This window comes from Scatophagus argus, chromosome 2 (genome assembly GCF_020382885.2).
Source record: "Scatophagus argus isolate fScaArg1 chromosome 2, fScaArg1.pri, whole genome shotgun sequence".
Classification (NCBI taxonomy): Eukaryota; Metazoa; Chordata; class Actinopteri; family Scatophagidae; genus Scatophagus; species Scatophagus argus.
The window spans coordinates 1,526,503-1,552,953 of NC_058494.1; the positions used below are offsets into that span (position 1 = coordinate 1,526,503).

General features: G+C 39.0%; 1 protein-coding gene across 1 annotated transcript in view; it reads right to left on the reverse strand.

Annotated features, from left to right (window-relative positions):
• vegfc (vascular endothelial growth factor c) overlaps nucleotides 1-26,451 on the reverse strand; it is a 75,802-nt gene that overhangs the window by 25,645 nt on the left and 23,706 nt on the right. The window contains exons 2-4 of the mRNA XM_046399725.1: nucleotides 24,756-24,999; nucleotides 22,665-22,855; nucleotides 11,068-11,207 (exon numbers count right to left, since the gene is read on the reverse strand). Of these exons, the coding sequence (XP_046255681.1) occupies nucleotides 11,068-11,207; nucleotides 22,665-22,855; nucleotides 24,756-24,999 (575 nt within the window). The remainder of the gene's footprint in view (nucleotides 1-11,067; nucleotides 11,208-22,664; nucleotides 22,856-24,755; nucleotides 25,000-26,451) is intronic.

Genomic DNA, 26,451 nt, shown 5'->3' on the forward strand with positions numbered 1-26,451 from the left:
CATCTTTATATTCGCTGTGACTTACACACGTGAATAATCAAATAATACTGACTCAGGTGATGAAGATGGTAGGGTAACTAAGAGAATTCATAGAGACTTTTCCTCTGCATTTAACCCATCCTTACTTGAACACACATGCAACACCCAGCAAATTACATGTAGTGAAATACACAGGAGCAGTGGGCTGCATCAAGTGCCCAGGGAGCACCAGGGGTTAAGTGCCTTGCCCAACGGCACATCAGCCAGCTAATGGAAGAGGGGAGCATTTGCACCCAAATTTTTCCTGCCCGTCTGGTGAGGAATTAAACCAGCAAACCTCAGATCACAAGCCGCTTCTCCAACCTCTAGACCACAGCTGCCCCCATAAAGGATTGAACCCACAATCCCCAATCCCCTTTTAAACTCTCATTGTACTTTTGATGTCACTGAAGGATTTGAAGAAGAAGAAGAATCAACTTTATTGGCAGTATATATATTTTTACATACACACACTGAATTCATCTTCTGCATTTGACCCATCCTTAGTTGAACACACACATGCAACACCCGGCAAATTACATGCAGTGAAACACACACAGGAGCAGTGGGCAGCATCAAGCGCCCGGGGAGCATAATCGAACCGGTGACCCTCCGATCACAAGCCGCTTCTCCAACCTCTAGGCCACGGCTGCCCCCATTTGGAAGTGTTATTTATGTCCAAGTTGACTGTTTTGTCTTACTGTTGTTAATGTTGCATTTTATATGATCTTCAAAACGTTGTTAACAGTGTCTTAATAACGAGCAAAAAAAGATCAGCTTTGTGTCAGCTCTTTGTATCTGATCTTCAGGAGGTGCCTAGAACAGAAACTGGGCACTAAATAGGCATTGGATTCTTCTATATTCATCTATAAGCATGTGAAGTTAACTCTTTTAACCCACTGCTACTAAGCTATTTCAAGGAGTATAGATAAATAAACACCTTAATTAAAGAAAGATTTCTTGGATCAGCTTCAATCAGATAGTCAGGAGGCAACAGGAAATATCAAAAGATTATCTCTATCTGGAATTTCAAGTGGAAAAAAACATCTCTGGGACTTTTACTGCTTCATGACAAACACTTTCTCTTGAAGTGCAAGAGCTGACAGCAGTGCTGTTCTGCAATTCATACTAAGTAATATTTGCTTTCTTATTTTAAGAATCACACAGTATAGCAGCAAAATCAACCAGATGTTGATGCAAGCATGAAATTTAGCATATGGTTCACTTTAAGGCTGATTATTAAGAAATTAAGCTTAGCCAAATAAGATGGCATCCACATTGTGGCTACTTAGCAAGGATGCAGTTGTCTTTACATGGCCTCAACCAGATAGCCTATGAAAAATGCAAATATGAGAGAGTTGCTTATTCAGATAGGACCACCATTGGGTTTAATTTTTATTGCTCAATCAAATGGCTTTCTTAGATTTCTGCAGGATAAAAGAGTGTCTGTGTTTATGATTTTAGAAGAGAACATGAAAATTGCTGAGACATCATTACATTCCTGTCGGTTGTTGTTATTGCTGAAATTTTGTTTTCATGGCAGTAGTTAAAATAGTTATAGTTACTTCTAATTGCTAAAATAAAATAAATAAATAAAAGTTTGTAGACAAAAAAAAAGCCAAATGTAGTAAATGTAAGTAGAACATATGACATTTAATTTGAAATTCAAATGGAAATCTGTTATTTGTATACTAAAACTGATTACCTAATGACTAATTCTAGAGGCTACATTGATAGAAATTGTTAATGAAATTAAAATTAAAACTGTTTTGTTTTTAAGCTTTGTTATTTTCATTAGAAAATGTTCATTTTCATGGTAGACTTATGATTATCACTTGAAGGTCTCTAAAGTGTTCATTGGTAACCTCTGCCAATCATGCACTCAGCATCACTGCAGGGCTCAGGTCAGAGAACTCAAATACATTAGTTGCCTTATTGTTCTAATATTACAATGAAACCAGCTATGTTTTCAAAATATCACAGGCCAAGCTAGCTAGGCTAGCTGGGTAGCTTAACATGTTCATTTCCAAACAGGCTAATTTACTGAAATAAGTCTTTGCCAACATTACATTACAGGTATACACTGCAGGTCATGGTTTATCCCTCATTTCTCACAAAAAGTAAACATCAGTTTATGATTGCTTACTGACTACACTGACCAAGATCTTTCCCTAACCTTAACTGAGAAAATCTAGTGGACTAAACACAGCTGCAACGTTCCTGTACTGTAACTGCCAGGTGTAAGCAAAGTACTGTACTGAATAACTGTTTAAAACATTTTGGCAATCAACATTCTAAAATGTTAAAATCAGCTATGAACATTCTGTTTTGTGAGAGGTTTGGACAGACAGATTGGAAAAAGACAGCAAACAGCATAGATTCCTACTTTCCTATCATTCCTCTCAGCCTTTGTAGAACCTAAAAATGATAGACTGTAAAGATAGTCTTCTAGCTGTCTAGATGCTTAGCTTTATCATAATAACCTCATGTATCTGGGTATATCTTATATAAGATGACTGCGTATGCTTGCCTGCTGCTGCGTATTTACAATGCAGTAAAACTTACACTTCACACCTTTATTGTCAGTATATTTTTACATACACCAAAATTCTTCTCTGCATTTAACCCATCACTGATTGAACACACACATGCAACATGCAGTGAAACACATGGGAGCAGTGGGCTGCCATTTCAGGTGCCCAGGGAGCATATTGGAGGATTAGGGGTTAAGTGCCTTGCTCAACCTGTCTGATTGTCTGACCTGCTCATGTCTTAGGGTTGAAGTTTTGTGTGTATATTTAAAGGGACACTTCAACTCAAATTCCACCAGTTCAGCCAACATCTCCATGTGTCTTCAGTGAGGTGAGGTGCTTGCACAGAACCCAACCCAAGACTCCCCTCGGCCATAACCTGTTCACCCTGCTGCCACCTGGCAAAAGATACATAAATTTACCAGCAGACTACGGAGCAGCTTCTTTCCTCAGGCCAATAGAGAGACAGAGACAACCCAACTCATCCTCCAAACTCTACCACAAATAACAGTGTTCATTTCATTGTTATTATTTATTCATTAATTTATATCATTTTATTTTGCATTTTGTTGTACAACCCCATGTTGTTATAATGACTAATGTATCTTGTTGTGAAAACAAATTCCAGCCTGATGTTAAAATGACTCCAGAAACCAGATACCATGTTTAGATTTCCACAAAATGCCAAGGAAAATATATTTCCTCTGAAAATACACACACAGCGTCAATTATATGACCCACCACAAGCCAATGTGAAAATGGTCTGGCTGAAATGCAACATGTAGTGAACTGTTGACTTGAACTCAGAGACAGACAGCAGGAGGTGTGTTTGCAGACAGACAAATTGTTTGAAGTTGTGAAAGAGTCTGGCGATGAAAAGAGAGAGCGTGGTCTCAGTTAGAGCTGCAGTGGCAAGAACACATGAACAGATATATACACTAATGGTGGTGGTGGGGGTTGGGGGGGTGTTAAAAGAGGAAAGTGAAAGAAAAGGATGGAGAGTTGATAGAACAGAAAGAGACTTTTGGGAAAGGAGCTGGTCTGTGTATGCTATGTTTCTTTCACTTTAGCTAATGTGAAACATACGTAAGCTTCATGCATGTTGGACGATTTGTAGCTGTGAAAACTTTGACAAAGCGTTTCCTTTTCCGCCACTGCTCTGCATGGGAGTGGGAGCGCGAGTGCAAGCGCACGTGAGTGTGTGTGTGTCTATGTTTTTTGTGAATGTATCATGTCAAATTCCATCCAGGTGTGAAAATCTCTACAATGTGTTTCCTTTTCCAGCCACAGTCTCTCATGGTGTCTTTAATGCCACTGTTCTGTGTGTGAGCGTGTGTGTGTGAGTATGTAATGTCAAATTCCATCATGTATCAACATTTGTCTTGCTCTTTCTCTCTCTCTCTTTCTTTCTCACAAACTTCATGGCATCGAGGCCTATTAATGTCAATCAAGTAGATTTTGTGAGCCACCATAAGATCCAGATAGGAAAAAACTCTAAAAATTACAGAACTATATTGTAGATATTTACTAAACAGAGTAGATCTGCTGAATTAGTCGAATTGCTGTAACGTAAGTGACTTCCATTTCATTAACATTAATAAAAACCTAATTAAGATTAACGTCAACAACACCACAGTTCAAACAAATAGAAGAATTAAATGTGGACTTTTAAACATTAGGTCTCTGTCATCTAAAGCTGTTCTAGTAAATGACTTAATATCGGATCATGATATAGATTTATTGTCTGACTGAAATCCAGTTGCAGCCATTTTTGACTCAAGCCGAGCAATCAATCCAAAGGCTAACTCATTTAGAATTGATTTGAGAGCCTTAGTTTTAGCCTTTCACACCCAACCTGGAAAACAGCGCAGCCAGTTTTAATTGTTACAATATACCGCACTCCCAGTCCATACTCTGAATTTTTATCAAGTCTAGTCCTGGAAACAAAGTAATTATTGTAGGTGATTTTAATATTCATGTGGACAATAACAATGATAGCCTTTGTACAACATTTATCTCTTTAATGGATTCTATTGGCTTCCGTCAGTGTGTAAATAAACCAACTTGTTGTTTTAATCACACTCTCAACCTTGTTCTAACATATGGCATGGAAATTGAACATGTAACAGTCTTACCACAAAATCCTCTTTTATCTGACCATTGTTTAATAACTTCTGAATTTCGATTACCTGACTGCAAGCCCCTGGGAATAAATTCCTACACTAGATGGTATCTGACTATCTGATAGTGCTGTGGCAAAATTTAAGAAAGTGATACCATCTGCATTTACTTCAGTACCACATCTCAGTATAACCAAACACTCCAATGCTAAAGAAGAGTCTCATGCTAACTATAGATCCTCTCAAACTGATCTTTGTCTGGACAGTGGTGCGAGCTCATTGAGAACACCTGACACTATTAAATTCATTGATCTCTTCATCTAAAGCAACAACATGCCACTTAGATCCCATCCCAGCTAAGGTGCTCAAAGAGGTTACCCCTACTTAGCACTTCCCTTCCTCGACAAGGTAAATCTGTCTCTAATAACAGGCTATGTGCCACAGTCATTTAAAGTAGCTGTAATCAAACCTCTCCTTAAAAAGCCTACTCCTGATCCAGAGGTTTTGGACAACTATAGACAGATATCTAACCTTCCCTTTTTTCTAAGATCCTTCAGAAAGCAGTAGCTAATCAGCTACACCACCTGCATAATGATAGTTTATCTGAGGATTTCCAGTCTGGTTTTAGAGCACAGCACAGAGACACTGGTCAAAGTCACAAATGACTTGATCCTTGCATCAGACAAGAATCTTGTCTCTGCACTTGTATTGTTAGACAGATTAGAACACTAATTGGCATTAAAGGGACTGCATTAAGCTGGTTTCAGTCTTATTTATCAGATCAAACTAAGTTTATTCATGTTAATAATTAAACTTCTTTATACACAAAAGTTAGTCACAGAGTCTCCCCAAGGTTCTGTGCTCGGACCAATATTATTCACCCTATATATGCTCCCCATTAGTGACATTATTAGGGAAAACTCCATACATTTTCACTGTTACGCAGATGACCCAACTTTATCAGGTGAAGCCAAACTTATATAAAGCTAACCAAACTTATAACCAAACTTATATAAAAAAAGACATAAAAACCTGGATGATTTGCAATTTTCTTCTTCTAAACACAGACAAAACTGAAGTTGTTGTGCTGGGCACCAAACATCTTAGAAACAAGTCATCTAGTAATACAGCTACCTTGGATGGCATTACCTTGGCATCCAGCTCCACCATAAGAAATCTGGGAGTTATTTTTGAACAGGATATGTCCTCAAACATAGCTCAAATTTCAAGGACTGCCTTTTTTCCATCTTCACAACATTGTAAAAATTAGGCACATTCTGTCTCAAAAAGAGGCATAAAAACTAGTCCATGCATTTATTAAGTCTTTATTAAGTCTATTAATTTATTAAGTCTTAGTGCTTTCTTGTCTCTCAGGTTCCCATGGATCATGTCTGGACCTCCTTCATGTGGTCCTGCTTGACACTGATGACTGTTATTACCACCTGTTATACTTCTACATCATCATTATTATTATTACTACTACTACTATTATCATCATTATTATTGTCACTACTGTCATTGTCATTCTGATACTCTGTTGTTATCGCTGTTGCTATGCATGCTCTGTCTATGTGAGTGGTGGTCCGCTCCGAGGTTTCTATCTAAAAGGAAGTTTTTCCTCGCCACTGTCGCCAAGTGCTTTATCATGGGGGTTTTGTTGGGTCTCTCTGTCTCTCAAATTAAAGAGTTTGGTCATGGTAAGTGTCATGATACAATTTTTTGGTGATTTAATGCTATATAAATAAATTGAATTGAAATTGAATCATGAAGCATTCCAAAGATATGTCTTTCAGACATGCCCAAACATGTACACATAGTGACAAAAAGCCTTCACTGATTAATATTTCATGTTGTTTCTTGGTTATATTCATTGTGAAGGTCTATGGCACATACTGTACAGTACCAGTGCACATTCCATGTTCAATAGGCCATGACTCTCTCGTATTATACCACATCCAGACACAAAGACACACACACACACACACAAGCTTCTTTTAGCAACAGGTACTTGGATTTTATCTGCACCACAATCTGACCATCTTTCATCAATCTCTTTTACGCTGTAAAAAATGTTGTTGTATTGCTCAATAAATATGGTCACAAAAAAAATATTAAATAAATATATAAATATAAATTGCTTTTCGATACTGATTTCAGATGGTATTGATCTAAGATTCGATAATGATCTAAGATACATCAATCAGCTACAACATTATTACTACATTGGTTCTCCTGTTGCCACCAAAACAGGCATCGAGGCATGGACTCCATTTGTCAACATCTCGAACACTTTGTTTTGTTCAAAATAATCATTCTTGAACCATTTTTGCTGTGTGGCACAGCGCATTATCCTGCTGAAAGAGGCTACTGCCATCAGGAAATACCATTTCCATGAAGGGGCCATGTCTTCCTCAAGTAAACAACACACATGCACATCCACATGATGGAAAAGAAAACATGATTCACTGGACCAGGCCACTTTCTTCCATTGCTCCATGGCCTACTTTTAATGCTTTTGGCGGTGGACACGGGTCAGCATGGGCACTTTGACTGGTCTGCAACCACACTGTGATGCACTGTGTGTTCTGACAACTTTCTGTTCAATCAGGAGAAAATAATAAGAAAGAAAAATGAATGAGATTATTAAAGTCAAATGAATTCATTGTGAAGAGCAAAATAGAGTTTGATGCTTAGACTGCGGCAGGAAGTAGATCACCACAGGAAACTCTCAGACGAACGAGGTTCTTCCATGCGAAGGAGACTTCACCCCCAGAGTCTAAACATTGGTGATGGTAATGACGAGTTATGCTGACTGCGTGGAAGGGTAACTTGAAGATAGAGGATCTGATTGAAGATGGCCAGATGTGGTGGTGAATGGGTGGAGCTGGGGAATTCGAATCATAATCTGACATGCTATTATCTAGACAAGCAGGACAAGACAATACCACTGAAAAGACAGCATTGCAAATCTTCACAGGGCTGAACAGACAGCTGAATGACAGCAGAGAGAAAACACTTCTAAAGTATGACAGCTTGCTAGCAATTAAAAACTGTAGGAGAAATGTGGCAGGATGTGATTGGAAGATGACATATGACATAGTGGAACTACAGGATAGCGGGAAAATGCTTGTGACTTAAAGAGCACGCGCAAAGTGGTAGTCTTCCTGACTGAACTTTCGCCAAGCTTCATACTAACTTTTTCAGCAATTTGAGCTACAGTAGCTCTTCTATTGGATGGGACACGGGTCAGTCTTTGCTCCCCACATGCATCCCTGAGCCTTGGCAGCTGATGATCTTGTCGCTGTCACCAGTTTTCCTTCCTTGGACCACTTTTGATCGGTCCTGACCACTGAAGACCAAGAACTTCCCACAAGAGATGCAGGTCTGGAGATGCTCTGACCACTCATCTAGCCATCAGAATTTTGCTCTTGTCAAAGTTGCTCAAATCCTTATGCTTGCCAATTTTTTCTACTCCCAACACATCAATCTCAAGGACAAGTGTTCAAAGTGTTCACTTGCTGCCTAATATATCCCTCCCACTGCCAGGTATCATTATAATGAGATAATCAATTTTATACATTTCACCTGTCAATGGTGATAACGTTATAATGTTAAACTTTACGGTTGATTGGTATATGTTTATGTTTATCCAGTATTCATTATGCTATACAGTGTACTGTATACAATGTATCTAGTATATAATTATAAGTGCATTCCCATCCACAGATATCACAAAAATTACAGACAAGTTGAGGTGGAAATGTTGGTGTTTCAAAGTGAAATGGAAACAGCTAAACAAAATAAAGTAAAACTAGAGGTCAACCAGTAGGGGATTTTCAAAGGTATATGTCAGTATAATAGTTTGGAGAAAGCCGATTAACTGACAAATATGACTCTCCCTACTTAAAACCAAATGCCCACATAAAAAAAAAAAACAGTTGGAAATGAACAATCTTTGACTTTATACGAAACTGTATAACTGTTGAGCTGAACTTCAAATCAAGACTAAACTGTTAAACATTAAATTCAAAGTAATAAACTCAGGCCTTTTAACTGGTGTACCTCTAATTTAGACGTAACTTAAGCCTCCACTGCTCTGAAGAGGTGAAAAATGTCAGCAGAATTAATTATTAATTAGAATTTGATGCGTGTGGCTCAATGAGGAGACTGTAACATCCCTTACATGAAACAAACAGAAATGCCATATGTGCACCAGGTTATGATGCAATTATCCATCTTTTAAATTATTTTGATGCAAATGTTTGTTGAACAATGAAAAAGTCAATAAAAAAAAATCAGTGCAGTTCACATACATATACTGATTCTCAGACAAATAAACCTGAAAATGATGTCGGAATAGACTTATCGATATAATGGCAGTATTCCAATGTCTGCAGAATATGTAAAAGACATGAAAAGTAACCAGGTGAAAGGCAAGGAGCTCTGGTACACACTCTCTCTCTCTTTACTCTCTCTCTTTGAACACATCAATATCAAAAGCAAATCTGTGTAGAAGAGCTTGCTGCTGCAGCCCCACAGCAGCAACACTGTCTGACATACACACACCCGCGGGTGAGCTGCATCAGTTCAGCAACACAGTCGTCATGCTCGGTTCACACTGCCTTTTAGCCATATATAAACAGAGGAATCGTTCCAAATGGTGTTGTTTATTGTTGAATAGCAGCAGCACAAGTAACCCCTCATTAAAGACATGAACTCTAACTCTTTTTCTGTCTCTCAAGCAAATGATGTTTGTTTAAGAGACAAACAGGGACAGAGAGACGGAGAGAGGACTATTGCTCACAAATTTGTCAAGTCATTATTAAGTTATTAACTCAATTACTTATTCAAAATGCTCCTTTGTCACCAAGCTGACCGAAATCCACCCAACCCGCAGGTTATGTGTTAACCCATTTATCACTAATATCTACAGCTGTCTACTATAATGATAATGAAAATGCATGTGGTCTTAGAGTACAGTATTTGTCTGTTTGTACTTTGAAAATCTCACAATTTGACATAAAAGCTCACCACTAAAGCCTAACATAAGAACAGATTCTAAAAATTATCAAGAGTTGACTTAAGTTACCACTAAGTGTAATCGGCATTACACTGGTGGCAATGGGTGTGTGTTCTGCTTAAAAAATGAACAACTTAATTGCCTGTGCTGTGATGGAGTGTTTATTTTCTCCTCTCACCATGGACTGCTGCTAGAAGCTAATGCAAGTGACTCAGTCTGCATACTGATAATAAAACAGAGCCTGTCAGACATTTTAACATTAGAGAGAAGATAACAACCAAGCACAAACACAAAGCTATGTGGACTGTCATACTGTTTCATGGAGTGCTGTTTGTGAACTTGATACTGCGGATACTACAACTTCAAAGTGGACTTGACTTGCTCACCAAAGCTTAAGACTGATCAGTTGCTCATGCAGTTTGTGTATACTGGTGCCAGAGCCAGCAATTAACTTAAGTCTAAAGCTTTAATAATGTCATACAACGACCAACAACCTTATTATGCTCATGAATTACGTACAGTATTCAGTATGAGTTGTCCCAGGTACATGATGATATTACCTTACAATATTTTTCAAAACTATCCATGCCAATTAACTGGCAAACCAGTAAATTCGATGACCGATAGCTTGGGGTGATCAAATCAGGGTGAAATTGTCTTGTAATCAAGAGCTCCTTCACACAGAAACTCACTCCCAACCTGAGGGGTGGTTCTTCAGTACCACGGCCGAAGCCACTATGTATTCAGCTGCAAACTGCTACAGTGCATGTTGAAGTTCAAGATCAATAAAGCCATAAGGACTACATCACTGTCAGAAGGCACAGACACAGTCCTAAGGATAATACAAACTGGACATTCTTGAGCTGCACAAGAGCCTAAGTACTGAGAATGCTCTTTCTACAAATACAGTGATGTGAGGCCAATTGTTGGCAGTAATGTCAACTAGGCATAATTTAAAATTGGACTAAAATATGCAAACCAAATGAAATATATTTGCAAACAAGTCTGTTAAATCTGTATGTTTACATTACGTATCTGAGCTGCCTGCTTCAATAAGTTTTTTGGAAAATGATTAAGTACAGGCATCTTTCTGTCAGACGCAAGCCAAAAAATACACCATGAACCATTTCCTCATGGGATCCTGACTGTCAGAGAGTGTTCTGAAGAGGCTGTTTTTCATAGCCTGCTTCATGCAGTTACGCACACAGTAAGATTCACACTTTTCACAGCACTGCAAAGTTTATCAGGAGATAATATGAAGTGTTTCCTGAAGTAGCAAAACTTTTATGTGTGTGTGTGTGTGTGTGTGTGTGTGTGTGTGTGTGCATGTGTGTGAGAGAGAGAGAGACAGAGTGATGCATTGAGAATGGGTGCTTACTCAGACAGGGCTCTCCTGATGATACTGTGAACTTGTTTGTAGACATCCAGTTTGGACAGGCAGCTGCACTGAGTGTGGTTGGCGACACTGATGGTAACCGGCTTAGTGCCTTGAGTGATTGGCACTGTGATCTCAAACAGCTGCAGAAAGAAAATAGAGAGTCATTGAGACACAAGGTAAATCAAAATAGCACAGTGAAGTTTTCCATGAGGAATGGCAGTGCACATACAGATTACTACTACTGTGGGAGTTAGAAATATCACTGAAACAGAAGAAATAAAAGTAACAGTTAAAGTTTGCATTTTAGATTGTGTTGCCTTCACTTGCAATGTATTAGCATGTTACATTATAACAGAAGACTGGGAGGAAATTGTTGACTTTTAGGATTCTACATGGTTGTCTAAAATTCCTACAGTTACCCATTCATCATCCAGAAAGAAGTGCAATTTTTTTTTCATCCTTGTCTGAACCAAAAAATGAAGAAAACAAGGAAAATATGAATTACACTCAAGACCCCACAATCTTCAGATATTTTTGTTTTTTGTTTGTTCTTACATGAACATTTCTTCAAGATTTTCACCAGCTACAAAAAACAAAACCAACTAAATGGTGTCATTTGACTAGACAATCTTAATGATGTTTTAGACAACCTGATCTCACAGAAATACGTCACATACGCACAGACTGTCGACACTGCATTACGTGGTACCAACACGAAATGCAGGCACCATGGAATAAAGGCATAAATGGAAAGCCTATACAGTCAGTCGCATATACGTAATGGTCACTGAACCAGCGCTATCATAGCAAATCTCCTTTTCCACATCTACAGCTCTCAACATGATCAGAGTAATTTCGATTTTTCGTTCGTGGTCTGTGATAAAGGTCATTGACATGATAAAGGAATTTAGAACATGGCACCAGCTATGTCACACAGATAGTTTAATTTACTTGGTTAATTAATACTACAGCTCCAACCTCTTCTGCATATTTATGTCTGTCAGTTGTTCATCAATATCGGTAGCGGGTTCCTGGGTCTTCTATTGATGTATTCTTTTATTTGTATGACGACAAACTAAAACAGGACTGAAATTAGCCTTTTTTCGTATAATTTGAAATACATGCTTAAAAATGCATTCAATCATTCAACCATACACCCTGTGGTTGAAACCTCTGTAAATTGGAGCAATGTTCCAAGTAATTAACAGCATTACAAACCAGTCACACTGGTTAACTATATTCTTACAATTGTGGCAATGTTAAACTATTCTCTCATGAAACCACTGTTCACCATAACAAATTTCAGTATGAAGCTACATGTATTGATAACTGGCACCTGCGAACATGAATTATGATACAGTGCCATCATAATTTTACATTTGATGACAGTTTTGTCACAGCTGAACCGTACTACCATCCACAGGATTGGCATTTATGCCAAGGCTAAATGTCCTCTTTCACAATGTGACAATAATTCAGGCCATTCGTCTTTTTTTTTTAGTATTCCTGCTGATAAACTATAGCAGAATCATTACCCTATTGGGGAAGGTAACTAGGGTAATCAGTTGTGCGGTTTTATGCAGGAATGCACAGCATTTTTATCCCCTCTCCCACATCCCACACATTGAGATGATGTTCTGCATTTTTGATTAGTTCTAGTCAAACCACTGCAGAACAGACACTTTCCAAAAATCTGACTTTCATCCAAAGACTGAAGAAAGCAGGTAAGGCTGCCACCATGGGTATACAGTTAATGTCAATAAAACTGCAGATGTGGGTCAGTGCTGGCTAACCTGTCACCTGCCTGTGCCACAAAGTCACAAGCTGGAGATGATGAGATATGAGATATGATGGAAACCACATAGAGAAGAAATACTGTTCCAACAATGACTGGGAACCTTCTATGTTATTATTTGATGTTATGAATGGAAATATGAGGAAAAAATCGATACATTAGAGGTGAGAATTGTAACTGAAATGACTGTGCAGTACTCCCAGTCACACAGTTCAGCAGATCGTGGTAGTAAGGTAGGACTAGTCATTGTTCCAGACTTGGAGAAACGGTTCACCTAAAAATCAAAATACACATTTTCCTCTTAATGGTCATATTATTCAACCATCTAGATTGGTTCGATGTGAGTTGCTGAGTTTTGGAGATATCGACTGTACACGTCTGCCTTGTGGTGCTCAAAGAGCCAAAAATTCATTAATCAAGATAATACACAGACCTTGTTGTGAGCACTTACATGCTGGAATGATTTTCTTTCTACCAAACTATGGTTGGATGCGTCATTAAAAACCTGATAATATCTCAGGGCTGTGCGTCTGTCGGCCTGTTTTGCAGTTCCTTTGCTCCATAGCGCCCACAAATCAATTAGTACAGCTACTCTTTATACTTTTTACAAACTTGTGTCAATATTAAATGTAATTCATGTTGTGAAAGTGAAAGAGCTAGCTTCATTTGGCCTAGATTCAAGTCAATCACAAGAAGCCAATATTTCACACACTCTCTTAACAAGAACATAATTTGGGCTTTGACTTGAAGCTTGAATCACTTGGAAGCACATTTTATAATGAAAACACTGAGCGAGAACTTGAAGGATTGCAACTTCTTGAACAAAAGGGTAATGAGGACCTAGACTTGGGTTTTCACATGGTACTGATTAAGATATCCCACTTACATAAGAATGTTTCACATAATTGAACAGAATTCCTGAAAGGTACTTCATTCTTTCAATGACAGGGTTCAACAGCATGAATAGAAACTAATTAGTCTCAATGACTCCTACTCAAGACTCTTCAACAGCTTAAACTGTCTCCTTCTCATCCTAACTGGGATATCATTAAAGCTGAACTCAGTCTTTTTGACCTAGTGAGTGCTCACCATAGTTATAGTGCGCACACACACCAAGAGAGATTATGGTACTTGCCAGGGGGTTGAGAAGGTCATCTATGCACCTTTATTAAATTGATGTTTTAGCTTGTAAAACTCTTTCTTTTTCTGTACCTAAATATAACCAAGGCAGCACAATACTGCTGAAGAGGCTTTTTAACAATATATACCTTATAGACAAGTATTGGGACATCTGACCATTACACCAGTAGGAACTTTAATGACATTGCATTATAAATACATAGACAGCTTCAGTAACAAAAAAGTCCCAATACTTTTGTCTATATAGTGTAGCCATGAAACTAACTGCAGTTATTTATCTTGCTGAGATATTTCTGTTATTTTGTCCTCTTTAGCAGAACAAAGGTAAAGAAACTATTAATAAAATTAATATTGGGATACTGTGAAACACTAATCATTTTGGAAACAATAGTATGCTGCAGCAACCAATTGTGGTAGCATACTACATGACCAGAGAGAAGCTGATTATTAAATGTTCTGCAAGTTACCATTGTGGCACTCCTTCAAATGTCGCTGTTTATTTACTGAAGCTGTTAGTCAGTGCATTCACAACCAAGTCCATCTGAATGCACTACTGTCCAGTAACACTTGATGTTGGGCTGTTTCAGGCGTAGGTGGCAAGCAAATCACTGCTTTCTGCTACTGAACTTGCAATACTGATAGAAGACACCAAGAAACAAACTGGCTTAACCATACCGTGCAATCACTTCCAACAAATTTTTTTATAAAAAGATAAATAATAAAAGTGTCCGTATCATTTACTGTCATTTTAGAACACAGAGTTGCACAATGAAATATCAGTTGTAGCTCCGTCATATTACACACATGTGAAACATATTGAAATTAGAATGGAATAAAGCAAAATCTACAAGTACCTGTGTAAGTATATTTATATAAGTATTTACATACACTATATTGCCAAAAGTATTTGCTCATCTGCCTTTACACGCATATGAACTTAGGTGACATCCCATTCTTAATCCATAGGGTTTAATATGACGTCGGCCACCCTTTGCAGCTATAACAGCTTCAACTCTTCTGGGAAGGCTTTCCACAAGGTTTAGGAGTGTGTTTATGAAATGGAATGGAATGGAATTTTTGACCATTCTGCCAGAAGCACATTTGTGAGGTCAGACACTGATGTTTGACGAGAAGGCCTAGCTCACCGTCTTCACTCTAATTCATCCCAAGGGTGTTCTATCAGGTTGAGGTCAGGACTCTGTGCAGACCAGTCAAGTTCTTCCACACCAAACTCATTTATCCATGTCTTTATGCTTTGTGCACTGGTCATGTTCAATCATGTTGGAACAGGAAGGGGCCATGCCCGAACTGTTCCCACAAAGTTGGAAGCATGGATTTGTCCAAAATCTCTTGGTATGCTGAAGCATTCAGAGTTCCTTTCACTGGAACTAAGGCGCCAAGCCCAGCTCCTGAAAAACAACCCCACACCATAATCCCTCCTCCACCAAACTTCACACTTGGCACAATGCAGTCAGACAAGTACTGATGCCCTGGCAACCGCCAAACCCAGACTCGTCCATCACATTGTTAGATGGAGAAGCGTGATTCGTCACTCCAGAGAACTCTTCTCCGCTGTTCTAGAGTCTAGTGATGGCGTGCTTTACACCACTGCATCCAACGCTTTGCATTCCACTAGGTGATGTATAGCTTGGATGCAGCTGCTTGACCATGGAAACCCATTCCATGAGGCTCTCTACACACTGTTCTTGAGCTAATCTGAAGGCCGTATGAAGTTTGGAGGTCTGTAGCGATTGACTGCAGAAAGTTGGCGGCCTCTGCGCACTATGCGCGCTCACATGGCCTACCACTTTGTGGCTGAGTTGGTGTCATTTCCAGACGCTTCCACTTTGTTATAATACCACTGACATTTGACTATGGAATATTTGGTAACGAGGAAATTTCACGACTGGACTTGTTGCACATGGGGCATCCTATCACAGTACCACGCTGCAATTCACTGAGCTCCTGAGCTCAGCGGTCCATTCTTTCACAAACTTTTGTAGAAGCAGTCTGCATGCCTAGGTGCTTGATTTTATATACCTGTGACCATGGAAGTGATTGGAACACCCGAATTCAATTATTTGGATGGGTGAGTGAATACTTTTGGCAATATAGTGTATATATGTATAAACCTAGAAAGTATTTACAGTATATGCAGTATCACTGTCAAGTTCCACGCTGTCAAAGCATACTGCATAATCAGCATATTTCTTTATTGTATATACTTCTGTACAGTGTCTGTCTGACTTTTGGGCTCAGCTCAGAAAACCCACCTCGCCAATATAACTTATGATCAGTACTATTGATGTTCTGGGCAGCCTTTATCTGCAGCTTTCCTGTGTACATCACCAACTACAGGAAGGTTGACTAGTGGGGGGAAAAAAGAAGAAAAAGAATATCTCTAATACAGCATATAGCATGTGGGGTATTAACACAGCCAACAAATCCATAATACATTTGGCACAATGCAGAAGAGTGAAAGGACTAACCCAGCCTGTTAAAGAGAAAGTGGCATACAAATATCTGCAGAGTAAAAATCATTCACATTGCAGGCATTGAAATAAACCCTTATGCAGTGAACCACCAGATGGGCATAAACACTCACAGTCAGTCAAATAGTAAATTACACAGCTTAGCATAACTTGTATTACCTGCTATGTGTCGAAACCTCTCAACACCTGCCAGCTGCTTCAAGGCACTGCCAAAACAAATCAGCCCAATGAAACTTTCAACAAAACAAAACAAAACCACAAAATGCTGTTAAAAAGAGCTACATTTGCCAAAAGATAGGCAAAAGATTGTTTCTTGTTGCTCTGGTCAAAGAACCATTCACACACCCTTGTCCAACTTTCAAAATATGCACCAATGCTGCCTCTTTAGTCTTTTAATACTACTATTACTAATATTTTTTGAATGCTTTTTTGAATGCACATCCTTCCCTTATCCCTGCATGCTTTGCACCCTCTATATCCTGTTTGCTGCTGTAACACTTTAATTTCCCAGTTATGGGACTAATAAAGGATTATCTTATCTTATCTTATCTTAATTATCATTTTTATTGCTAGGACAAAACAGCAATAAAAAAAAGAATTTCAAATATCACTGTAACAATCAAACCATTCCTGATCATCTAAACCTAATCAATGTATATTGCGAACGCCTCTTTGATTTTCAGCAGCCACCCTTATCCCCCTAAGTCTATATTATATATATATATATGTATGTATATTCATTCAATTTCCATAAGGGATCAATAAAGTGAAGTCTAAGTCTAAAGTAGGGATGTCTGTTAACCTCCAAGAATATTCTTTTTCTAGTTACGCTCATCTGTCTATAGGTCTCACCTTTGTGAGAACAGTTTAAGGTAAAAAATGAAGCATGCTAAACAAAGCTTGGTGTGGAAAGGCATCAAATCAAATGTAAATTATGTGATGCTACTCTACAGTTAAGTTGTAATACTAGCACTACCCTGCACCACATTCAGAACAAGCACTGAGGGGTGTACTACAAAGCGAGATTAATGGGTTAGTGAGGTGTGTTGACCTTAAATCTCAATGAATTTCACAAATGTGACTCATGCGATGCACCTAACCTGGTCTGGAAGAGGTTACATTCAGAGTTTCTGCCTTTTTCATTAGTTAAATTCCTGATGATATTCTGTGAGTGATCTAGATTGAAAGAGCTGAAGGAATATATTATATATGCAAACTTCTTGGTTTCTCCTAGTAACATCTCAAAGAAAGTCATCTAATTTCAACTTTGATTCAGAAAAAAACATTTAAGTGGTTTTGACATATCCTTCATTATGAAATGCAGTTCTTGTGTATAACATTTAAATGTGCTGTATCAAGTTTAAAGAAAGAGCTTAAATCATATGCAGTACTGAAACGCAACATCATATGAAATTATAATTTACACAACCAGGGATTTTCTGCGTTTCCTCTCTTTCCTTATTTACAACAACAGTGTTGGTGCCACAAGTAGATATGAGTAATGATACTATTCTGGTGCTTGTGCACACCTTGACAACCCCAGTCAAAAAAACGTCTGGACACAGCCCTGCTCTTCTCCCCTGACTTTCCTCCATTCTGCTGTTTATGAATTGTTGACATTTAATGCTCATTCGCATGAGCACAAAAATGCAAATAATTGCAAATACAGATTCGAAAACATGTCAAACACACAGGAACATTCAGGCTACAGCAGACTTTCTGCTCTGATTGAAATCAACTTTAAGAGATCATCTTACAAAAGAAGTATCAGTCCAGGCTGCCAATGCACATTCTTTCATTTAACACTTCTTGGAAATGAATAAAGCAGAAGCAGTGAAACAATAAGCTGTCACAGACACCATATTCCAGTCCCTTAACAACAGCTAAATGAGCTAAACAGCTGAAAGATTACCCCATTTCAAAGAGCAGCGGAGTACTGTGGAACAGAAAAACACCTCTCAGAAGCCGAAACTCTCATTTACGGTGTGTATCACTTTGTCTTTGCTATGCATTTAATCAAATCCAGATTTAAATGTCGTGCTAAATTCAACCCGTGATGCAATAAAGGGTGTGTAAGAGGTTGAATAAATGGGTGATTATCTCCGAATATCTGTGTCTCATCTGTACTCTTTTTTGAGGTGTGTGAGTACAGTACAATTCAAACAGCTCTTTACCTTGCTGAACTAATTTAATCTTCTGTCACGGCACTTTTACCTAATATGACATCTGCTACTGTGGTATACTTATGCAGTTACAGGTAAAGTGCACAAATGTCTTCTGAAGTTTTGTGTAAATTATTACCTACTGAGGAATTTCAGCATTTCCTACAACAGGACAGCTCAATGACCTTGTCCATCCAGCCATCCTTTTCTATACTGCTTATCTGTGAGGGTCGTGGAGGGGACTCCAGCCTACCCCAGCTGACTATGGGTGAGAGGTACACCCTGGACTGGTCACGAGTCAATCGCAGGGCTGACACACAAAACAGACAACCACAAACATGCACACACTCACACCTAGGGGCAATGCAGAGTGTCTAGCTAATCTAATGTGCATATTTTTGAGACTGTGGGAGGAAGCCGGAGTACCTGGAAAAAACCCACACAGGAACATGGAGAACGTGCGAACTCCGCACAAAAGGGCCCAGGCCAGGATTCAAAAGCTAGCCAAACTTCAGGCATGTCTTAAAGACATAAAAAACCTGGATGACTTGTAATTTTCTATTTCTAAAGTCAGACAAAACTGAAGTTATTGTTTTGGGCCCGAGATACCTTAGAAACAAATTATCCATTGATATAGCAACTCTAGATGGCCTCAAGTGTCACGCCTTGTGTTTAGGTTATGTTCTGTCTTTTGATTTTTGATCCATGTGTCATGTTTCACGTGTGTCTTGTCATATGTTTCCATGTGTTATGTTCCAGGTTTTTGTCATGTCCTGTTTTATTTTGAAAGTGTCACTTCCCTTATGTGTCTGTTTCATGTAGCTTTGCTTTGGTTTATCCTGATTGCTTTCTCCTCCCTTAATGTGTTTCACCTGTCTCTTGTTAGGTTGTCTATTTAGTCCTCGTCTTCCCCGCCACTCTTTGTCAGGTTGTTGTTTTGTCTTCATGTTCAGGAATTGCTTGCCATGCCACGATTTCTTACCACAGTTTTTTTGTTGATCCTCTGCCACAGTGTGTGCCTGTTTTGAGTTCTTTTTATTTAAATTAAAGACAATTATTTTGGACCTCTGCCTGCCTGCCCTTATTTGACTCTGCAAACCCCGACTCTGCATCGCGGTTCAGCTCTCTGCGTCAGCGACGCCATACTTTTCTGACATCAAACTCCACTCTAATGAATCTAGGAGTTATTTTTGACCAGGACATGTCCTTTAACTCACACATAACACACATTTCAAAGACTGCATTCTTTCATCTCCACAATATTTTCAGTAAGAGACTCTTACTCTCAAGATGCACCAGAGAGCAACACAGGAAATCATTTATGCCTTTTATCAGGTTGCCCCAATAAGTCTCTAAAGAATCTCCAGCTAATGCTGCTGCACAATTACTCACAAGAACCAGCATTGTTGGCTGCCTGTAAAATCTGTAAAATCCAGGATAGAGTTTAAAATTCTTCTCCTCACATATAAAGCCCTGAATGGCCAGGCACCATCATATCTTAATAGTTGATAGTACCCTATTATCCCACCAGAGCTTTATGTTCCCAAGATGCAGGGTTACTCATGGTTCCTAGAGTCTTCAAAAGATCAAGATCAGATCAGGACCCAGAGCTCTAACCAGAGCTATGCATGCTCCTTTTCTCGCCGTCACCCCTCAACCCACCTGGTCAAGGCAAATTTAATTAAAGAGTATGGTCTAGACGTGCTCTAATTGGAAAGTGTCACGATATAACTTTTGTTGCGGATTGGTGCTATACACATAAACTGAATTGAAATTTAATTGAAACCTGGAACTCTCTTGCTGTGAGGTGACAGTGCTAACCAAACCTTATTATCTGAATCACCCGATGCCATATAAAACTCTCAGAAATCTTATAAACTCTTAAACTGATATTTTGTTAATCCTTTCTATTCTACATTGAGTTAGTCATTATTATACCAGCTGATGTGTGAACGTGCAAGTGATACAAATTATAGACAAGTAGGTGATTCTTTCCAGACCTCTAATTAGAGGTTAGACAGCATTTTATACTGAAGTCCTTTCCTTTACACTGATGACTTTTCAGCCACCTGAAGGCAGCAGATATTTGCTTCATCTCTACCACAGAAACCTCTGTTCTTATACATACATCCAACTTGTCGGTTATGGTTAATTATTCTACTGAGTTTATAATGCAAATCAAGAGGCAATGAAATTCAAAAATTTCAAAAAGACATGATTCACAAACAGTTTGTCATGACAGGGATGTAATGTGTTTAAAGTGGATGAAAACAGTGAATGTATTTTGGCCATGGCTGTCACAGTCTCTATCAAACATATAATGTATGCTATTACATTTTTCCTAATCACACCCTGTATCCAAGGGGGCCACAGGTGAACCATAGGTGGGCACCAGAATGCCATGGAATGGTCACGGCACCACCAGTTTAAAAACAGTATTCCAGAGTATCAGCCCATTACGTTACACACTGTGCACTATGAAAACTTTGGTACAAGTGTGGCACAGTTTTCTTGTTAAATTATCACACACATTGCGTAATGCATCTTCATCACCTGCATAACTTTGTTTGAAAGGATCACTGAAATGTTATTGGGCCATTTCCTCACTGTGTACTAACTCAGCCCCTCATCCAGCTGCATGAAGACGTCATACTGGGTGATCTCCTTCAGGAAATGTTTATAGACAACATGTGCTCGGATATCTACATCATCCATAATTTTGTGAAACACTACTCTGAAGCCAACAGCAAGCAGCAGCACTTAATGTACACCAAAGTAAACACTGCATCTCATCCAAGATATCAATGCCAAACTACTTGCTCACTTGCATCATGCCTATTTTGGGCCTATTTTGGGGTCTAGTGAGTGACAGTTTTCATAACAGTGGTGTTGAATCATGAAGCAAATCTTTGCTTATGTGCTCTGGGTGGTAGGTTGCTTACTCATTGCTCCCAATTAATATGTACACATACACAGTAATACACAGTATAGATCAGGGGTCGGCAACGCGCGGCTCTGGAGCCGCATGCGGCTCTTCAGCGCCTCCCTAGTGGCTCTCTGGAGTTTTTTCAAAAATGTATGAAAATGGAAAGAAATAGGGGGGAATATATATTTTGTTTTAATATGGTTTCTGTAGGACGACAAACATGACACAAACATTCTTAACGTTTTCCAGTGCTGTAAAAATGTTTATAATAAATATTAAATTTCAACATTTCTGTCAACGACGATGTGCGTCATAGCCTGCGACACACGTTTCAGCGCGGCGCGGTGCCACGCAGGTGGCTGTTGTAAACAAACCGGCGGGTGTGTCATGGGCCATGGATCCCAAAGGGGAAAAGCGAAAGATAGCTGATGAGAACAGAGGATTCAAGGAAGAATGGACCGAATCATCTGCTTTCATTGCCGATGCGGAAGGATTACCTGCATGTTTGCTTTGTAATGAGAAGTTGTCAAATCACAAAAAGAGTAATTTGGAAAGACATTTCCAGGGAAGACATGCTGAATTTGGTGATTTTGGTAAGCTAATATACACTTACAGCCTGTGTTCCCTTCATATAAGGCTTATATAAGGCTTCTAATTTTTTGCGGCTCCAGACAGATTTGTTTTTGTTTTTTTGGTCCAATATGGCTCTTTGAACATTTTGGGTTGCCGACTCCTGGTATAGATGCTAAATCAAAGCAGAATCCAAGCATGATGCTCCTAGCTCCATATCAGGTTTGTCAAGTCTTTCCCACTGAGCAAACTTCTATTTAGATTAGCAGCCGAATACATGACAGGGGGAAAGAATTCACCATAGAGTCCAGTAGTGGCCTCCACCTGTACTTATAGCACCAGGGTGACAATTTTGTAAACTGTAGTTAGTTGAGATTCACAGTCTGAGATTCCCTAAAATGGCCTCTTCATCTATCTAACAACTGCAAAATGTAATCTGCCGTGCATGCATGTGTATTTAGTTTCCATATTTGAGCTCATAATAGAAGGAGAAGGAACAAAATGGTTCTTACAGTTTTGCTGAGGTAACCAGTGGAGATATTCCTGCACTGTTTGTCTTCAGAGTGGCAGCATCCTCCACATCTGTAGACGGACACACATGGTGGTTTATAGAAGATATTGGTGGGCGCCCCGAACTCCCTGCCCACATCGACACACACCTCCCTGGGAATGCACTGAGTCTTCCTCCACTCCGACTCTATACCTGCATACACACAGAAAGTAAGACCAGCAAAAAAACATGATGGCCATGCATAAATGCAGAAAGACACACATTTATCATAGGCTCATACACAAACATGTGGTCTTTAAAACTGAACAGTCCAGTATTGCCAAGTTGAACTGTGTTCAACAGGGATTTGAGATTTGAAATTTTTAACACAAAAGTGTACAATTTGGTACATTACCAATCTCAGTACACCAAAGTGGGGCCAATATGAACTACAACTGATGATAGTATAGACTGATAAACAGCTTCTTCTTTCAGAGCTAAGCTAACTCGGGTTCAAATTCTATTCCTGTTCCTCGTCTACTTCTGGATAATGTCTGGGTACAGGAAAACTAAATGAAATAATGTTCCGAACTGACAGACCACAAGACCAAGACCTTGGTAAGCCAATGTTACCATATTTTAATGTTAAGACCACGTTACCTTCTTGGAAGGCTTACCAGAGTGTTTGTTGATGTTGTGTCCAAATGCAATTGGAAAAACTGCAATACAGAATTGTATGAGGTCATCAGCGTTCACTTGATAAGAGGGTGTTTTGATGTGGCTGGTAATTGTAGTGATAACAAGCCCTCAGAGCATTTTTACCTACATTACACCAACATGTCTACATCACCAGGTAAAAGAAATGCCACCGCACATAAAAACCAAATCAATCCTGATGAATATACATCATAAGTGACATCATACATCAACAAATGCGTTGATGATGGGGTAACCACAAAGACAAAACAATCAGTTCCCATCCAGAAAGTGGTGAGAGCTCTATCCAGAGCCAATGAAACCCTACTTTTTGGTCAGGTGGCACAGAAGCATACAACACTGTCAACTGGAAACAGACCAACACCAACACCTCAACACCACCAAAGATATGTGATTAGAAACCCAAACTTCACAGGCTACAAAAACAGAAGGGCCCCTATCTTGTGCAAGAATACATTGTCAGATGAGCTCAACACTTTCAGTGCTTCCTTTGATCTCCCAGACAATGAGTCAGCTGAAAAGTCTAATCTGCGTCCAGAGAATTGTCAGTGTACAACAGTGGATGTGAGAGGAATCCTGCTGAGAATGAATGTCAGTAAAGCTGCTGGGCATCTGGATATCCCTGACCGTGTACTGTAAACATCATGCAACATCACTGTCACTGAAGAGTTCCCCACCTGCTTAACTTCTTAAGTTCAAATCTGTAAAACCGCAACTAACAATGAGCTGAATTATATTTTTATTATATTATAGCCATGACTTATTAATCTTATTGGATCAATGAAATCCTTTCCAGACATGAATGCATATTTTCTTAGAAAACTCTGGACCTGTTACATGCATGCATACATTGTTGTTAATTTTTAACTGTCATATCATTATATTACAATATTTGTTCTCACATTGGGTCAGGGTGAAGCAAAGAGAAAAGAAAATAAGCAAATATGTTATATTTTAAAAGGCCACTAAAAATATATACTCAATGGGAAAAATGCAGTTGATAAATATCCTTGAACATGTATTAAAATGTCTGATATAAATATTCTAAATCTTATAGAATTTGGGGGTGTTTCATGCTGAAAAATATTCTCCATATTAACTCAGCTGACTTAATGACGTAACAGTCAATTATATACTGTCTGTATAGCCGCCTACTAAGGGGCTCTAACTGGTGCAGAAACCGATATTTTGTGACAACAAAGTAAATTTAAACATCTCAACCCCTCTTCATTAGTTAATTTTATAAAAAGCCATCGTAGGGATAATGCTAGACACAGCACTTGGCAAGGTTTCCCTTAAAGGAAGCTTTTACACTGCTGCTATCGTGGCTCCCATTTTATTTTTTCAAATCTGATGTTAATAATAACAAGAACAATAATAAAAAGTGCAAACATACTTTTCAGGACATCCAAGTTGAAGTAGGCAGCAGCAAATGTTGGCTGTTCTGTATGAGCCAGTGGCCTTAGTTGGCGGGGCTGTGGCCCCTGAGAGAGCCTAGAGCCTGAGGAGGTGGCGGCAGCAGAAAGTTTAGATTTGCACTTCAGAGCAGCCCAATATGAAGGATAGATGAGACTCATCAGCTCATCAACACTGGAGGCTGAACGCAATTTCTGCTCCATGTCTGGCTTTGGTGGAGAGTCCTGAAAGAGACAAGACACATGTTATTGAATACTGTTGTCACTGTATGCAATTACTCAACTTGAATCCTCAAGTTTGACTGGCCAAGAAACACAATTTGATGCATCTTAAATACACATCACAAATATGAATGTGCACAATTACACCAATCAGCCATGAAACCGACAGGTGAGGTGAATAACATTGATTATCTTGGTGCAATGGCATCTGGCAGTGGGTGAGATACATACGGCAGCAAGTGAATGTCTTTAAGTTGATATGTTGGAAGCAGCAAAAATTAGCAAGCATGGAGTTTGACAAGGGCCAAATTGTAATGGCTGAATGACTGTGTCAGAGCATCTCCAGAACTGCAGCTCTGCAGCTCAGCTGCCAACCAAGTACACCCCTTCATGGAAACAATAATCCCTGATGGCAGTGACCTCACTAAGTGAACGTTGCATTGTGGTGAAATGTCTGAATGTATGGACACTTATGGACAATGGTTATGAATTCTTGTGTGTAACATGTTTAAGAACAGTGAGTAATAAATACTACACTACAAATTGAAGCCATATATTAACATAATTTTCACTGAAATGTAATGTCTTCCAAGTCAAACACTGCTTTATAAAGATCAAACATGGGCAATACGGTGGTGTGGGACTCCGGGTTTGAGTGTGAGTCAGTTTGTATGTTCTTCCTGTGCCTCCGTGGGTTATCTCTGGGTACTCCAGCTTCCTCCCACAGTAACCCCCTCTCACCCATTGTCATCTGGGATGGGCTACACCCCCACCCCCACCCCCTCCCCATGACCCTGCACAGATAAGTGGTATAGAAAATGGATGCTTGAAAAAAACAGACAACTTAATACGTACTAATTGCAGTTGACAATGCTAGTTAACTCTTCTCTAAGATGGTACTGAAGGATATGATTAAAGGTTTCAAATGTCTCTAATAAAATAAATAATATTTTTTGGACAACACTTAACCTTATAGATTAAATTGTGCATAATTTTAATTGTTTTCTGAGCATTGTCTTACTTTTAGACCAGTCCACAAGTCTAAGTTTTTCCCATTTAAACATAAGGAAAATTAGTTATTAGGAACAACCCTAATCACATCATAGATTTGCAAGTCAAAAGTATCTCACAAGTAGTCTTACGTCTTATTGTTAGTAAAAGTTCAGTATAAGCTGCTGAATTTCATGGTGCAGAGATTAGGGCCAAAGCTGGCTACAACTCCAGCCCTGGTGCTTTAGGAGCCTCCCCGGTGCTTCCAAAACACAGTCTGGAGCCTGAGGTAGGTCACTGCCTTCAACTCAAGCGTTCATTAAATAAAGACACTCCGTACCCAAAAACATTCTGCTGATGAAATGAAATAGCAGAAGCCATAAAAGCAGTAGTACAAGTAATAAAAGCTCCACTCTTTCGTCAGACAGATAACCAGAGACCCCTCAGGACAAATGGGATTTGTAT